Raw genomic sequence first — 3,420 nt, 5'->3', positions numbered from 1 at the left:
AAAAAAAAAAAAAAAAAAAAAAAAAAAAAAGAAAAGGGGACTTTGCAACTGCCATCACGTTAAGAATAGAGATGATCACCCAGGTGGGCAACCAATTACAACCATAAATCTCCCTTGCAGAGTGTGGAGGGAGGTCCGAGCAAGCACGAGAGAAGCTGATGTGATCGTAGAGCTGAGGACTGTGATGACATAGCTTTAATCCACGGGCAACAGCACCAGTCAAAGTCAGGAGGAGACCGGGTGGGTCCTTCAGGAGAGCCTTCGTGGTAACAACAGATCTGCTGGTGGGTTGTTTGAACTGATGGCTTCCAGAGCTGTGGGGAAACTACTGTGTGCTGTTTTGAGCCACCAAGTATGTGGTAATTCGTACAGCAGTCACAGGAAACCATAGAGCCTGTAGCTTCTCCACAGCTAGGAGCAGGCATGAACTTTCTTCATATTAGCTTTTTGCATCGTTAAGGACCCTGACCTAAGGCCTGGTGAGCACTGTACTACTGAGCTAGATCCTCTTTTTATTTTAAGACAGGATCTCAATCAGCAGCCCCTTTGTGGCTTTGCACTTCCTCCCTAGGCCAGGCAGGTCTCAAACTTCTGATCCGTACCCCCACCCCCTTACCCCCCCAGGCCCTACCCTACCCCCACCCTTGACTTGGCCTCCATGTCACTGAGATTACAGGCCTGCTTTGGCAATCCAATTTAAGCATTAGAGACTCTTTAGGCTGGTAGACTTCAGCTTTCCCCTCCTCAATGTTTTTAAGGACAGTTTTGTTATGAGGAAGACTTCCAAGGACATTAATCTCCATGGTGTAACTACCAAAATGGCTGGTTTAAATGAAAACTGAAGACCTTGGTGGGCCCTGACAACTAAAGCTGAAGAACTTCTGAACAGTCCTGTTTTAGGTCTGGCCAGGCACTCAGAAGCCAAGTCCTTCAGCCCCTCCTCTCCTCGGTCCTCTGATCTTTTTAACTCATTTAAATCTTTCCTAAGGCATGGTCAGGATGAACACACAGGGGAAAGTACTCAGGGGCTCAGGCTCCAGGGTGGTCGACTGCTTTACAGGCTTCTGAGCACAACCACAGATGGCTACCTTCTTGCATTCTCCTGAGGGAAGAACTCGTTACAAAACACATCCAAAAAAAAAAAAAAAAAAAAAAAAAAAAACAGCCCTCCTCACCCCCACTATGAATCAATACAAAAACACAGGGCTTGCCAGGGTCTAACCAATTTCTCCTCAGATCCTGAGGTGTGAGGTATTGGCCTCAGGATGCGGCAGTGCAAGTGGGATACACCAGCAAATGCTGTTGAGGTAGAAAGTGAGGGAACTGGACATCTATTCTCAGAAAGGGGAGAGGTGAAAAGGAGAAAAAGGAGTTAGGACAAAAAGGGTATGTGCATATGAGAATATCATTTAAATCTGTGGGTCGGTAAAACGCCTGAACTAGACAAAAGTGAACTTGTTCACCTTCCCAGAAAGGCTGAGCAGGAAGGAGTCACCTCCGCGCCTGCGGGCCTGCATACACTAAGGGAAAACACTCTTTGTAAAGATTGCTTCTGCAGTGGCGATTTAAGACCTGGACACTTAGACATGACCTCGCTTCAGAGCTGACCCATGGAACACCGTAAGGGCAGAACTCCAAGTTCTTGGTTTACAGATGTTGCCTCTCTCCTAATGCATTCCCACGACGGGGAATCTTGGCAGTTCTGAGACACAGCAGTCTGGTCCATAGGGAGCTTCACTGAAGCCTCCTCACAATTTTTGTAGATTTTTATGTCCAGGAGGAATTTTTGCCAATTTACAAAAAAAATATTTCAAGCATTAGTAGAGCAGGCATGGAGATGCCTAGAAAGGTTGCACTCAGGTAAATAGTACATACTCCTAAGGAAGCCAAGCACTCTTTAAAAATGAGTCCAGCTCCCACTTTGATTAAAACGTAGTGCTTACAGTTGATTCTCTTTCCAACACCATTAACCATCTAGAGGTTTTATGTAACTACTGGTGATTCTCTTAAGCTTGTTTTTTTTTTTTGCTGAGGTAAACATTTAACTGCTCTTCTTACAGCTGCCTACTTAAATATGTGATGTAGCTGAGAACCAAGGGAGAGCCCCCGCACACGGACCTTTTACCTATTCTGACGAGATGGAATCATAAAATACATTATTAAGCTTGGGATGTAGCTCAGTCGTACACTATTTAGCTAACATGTGCAAAGGACCTGGGTTTAACCCCCAGCACTGAAAAAAAAAAAAAAGTTAAATGTGTGTGTGTCTGTATGTCTGTGTGCGCACTTGCGTGTGAGAGAGAAAAGCAAACCCAGACAATATGGTGACTCATGTCTATAATCCCAGCATTCAGCAAGTTAAACCGAGAGGATCACTGGGAGTTCTAGGCTAGCCTGGGTACAGAGTAAGACCCCATCTCAGACACCCAGAGGGAAGGGGGGTTTGGAGAATGGAGGAAACAGGAAGTAAAGAAAGTAGAAAAAAAGTGTCTATCTGCATGATCCTCATGTTCAAAAGATGAATATATCCACCCCCAAATTAGACATTCAGACTTTAGAAAGAAAATACACAAAAATCAAGCTGCATATCCTTACCTCTTGTCCGGGACAAAACCATTTCCTTGATGATTTGCATGATGACACGCCCAAGAATCATGACAGAAATGAGATGATACACTCTCCACGGAGTCAAGGCAAGGAACCTAGGACCAACAGAAACAGACAAGACTCCATTTTACTGTGAAAAGTTTCAATTAAAAAAAAAAATCTCACCCAGACATATATGCAGGTAAAATACCAATACACATAGAATATAAAGAAATAGTCACATTTCTTTAAAAAAAAGAAAAAAAAAGATCCAATTTGTTAGCACTTCCTCTTTTAAGATCACACAGGGGTCTAGTCCATCTGCCTACCTCTTCTCTGGAGAAAAACAAAGTAAAATTCCCTAGTCAAAGAACACATAATACCTGCAAGACTCCTTCTGGCTAGGACTACAAGGAAAAGGACTAGCCAAGAACTCAGAAGGTACTCTGACTCTTCAATGAGACTAAATGATGAAGCCTCTGATTGTCACACGTTAATTGGCCAAGTTGAAAACTGCAATTAACTTGGATGTACTCAGAAAGACCCTAGAAAAGTTACGTTAACAAATGTTTAGTGGCAGGGCTTTATAGAGAAGAAACGAAGCTGGATGTTGTGGCACATGCCTTTAATCTCAGTACTCTAGAGGCAAAGGTAGGAGGATCTTTGAGTTTGAAGCCAGCCTAGTCTGCATGATGAATTCCAAGTCAGGACTACTACATATACACAGACCTGTTTCAGAAAACCAAGGTGGGAAGGGAGAGAGAGCGGGTGAGGAAGAGGAGAGGAGGGGAAGGGAGAGAGGAGAGAGGAGAGAGGAGAGAGGAGAGGAGAGGA

General features: G+C 44.0%; 1 protein-coding gene across 4 annotated transcripts in view; it reads right to left on the bottom strand.

Moving 5' to 3' along the window:
* Positions 1 to 3,420, bottom strand: part of Retreg1 (reticulophagy regulator 1) — a 141,806-nt gene that overhangs the window by 88,391 nt on the left and 49,995 nt on the right. For all 4 annotated transcript variants that reach the window (XM_031360630.1, XM_031360631.1, XM_031360632.1 and 1 more), the window contains one exon: positions 2,596 to 2,702. In XM_031360630.1, coding sequence (XP_031216490.1) covers positions 2,596 to 2,702 — 107 coding nt within the window. The remainder of the gene's footprint in view (positions 1 to 2,595; positions 2,703 to 3,420) is intronic.

This window comes from Mastomys coucha, unplaced genomic scaffold (genome assembly GCF_008632895.1).
Source record: "Mastomys coucha isolate ucsf_1 unplaced genomic scaffold, UCSF_Mcou_1 pScaffold8, whole genome shotgun sequence".
Lineage (NCBI taxonomy): Eukaryota > Metazoa > Chordata > Mammalia > Rodentia > Muridae > Mastomys > Mastomys coucha.
This window is presented reverse-complemented; position numbering and strand designations above follow the sequence as displayed.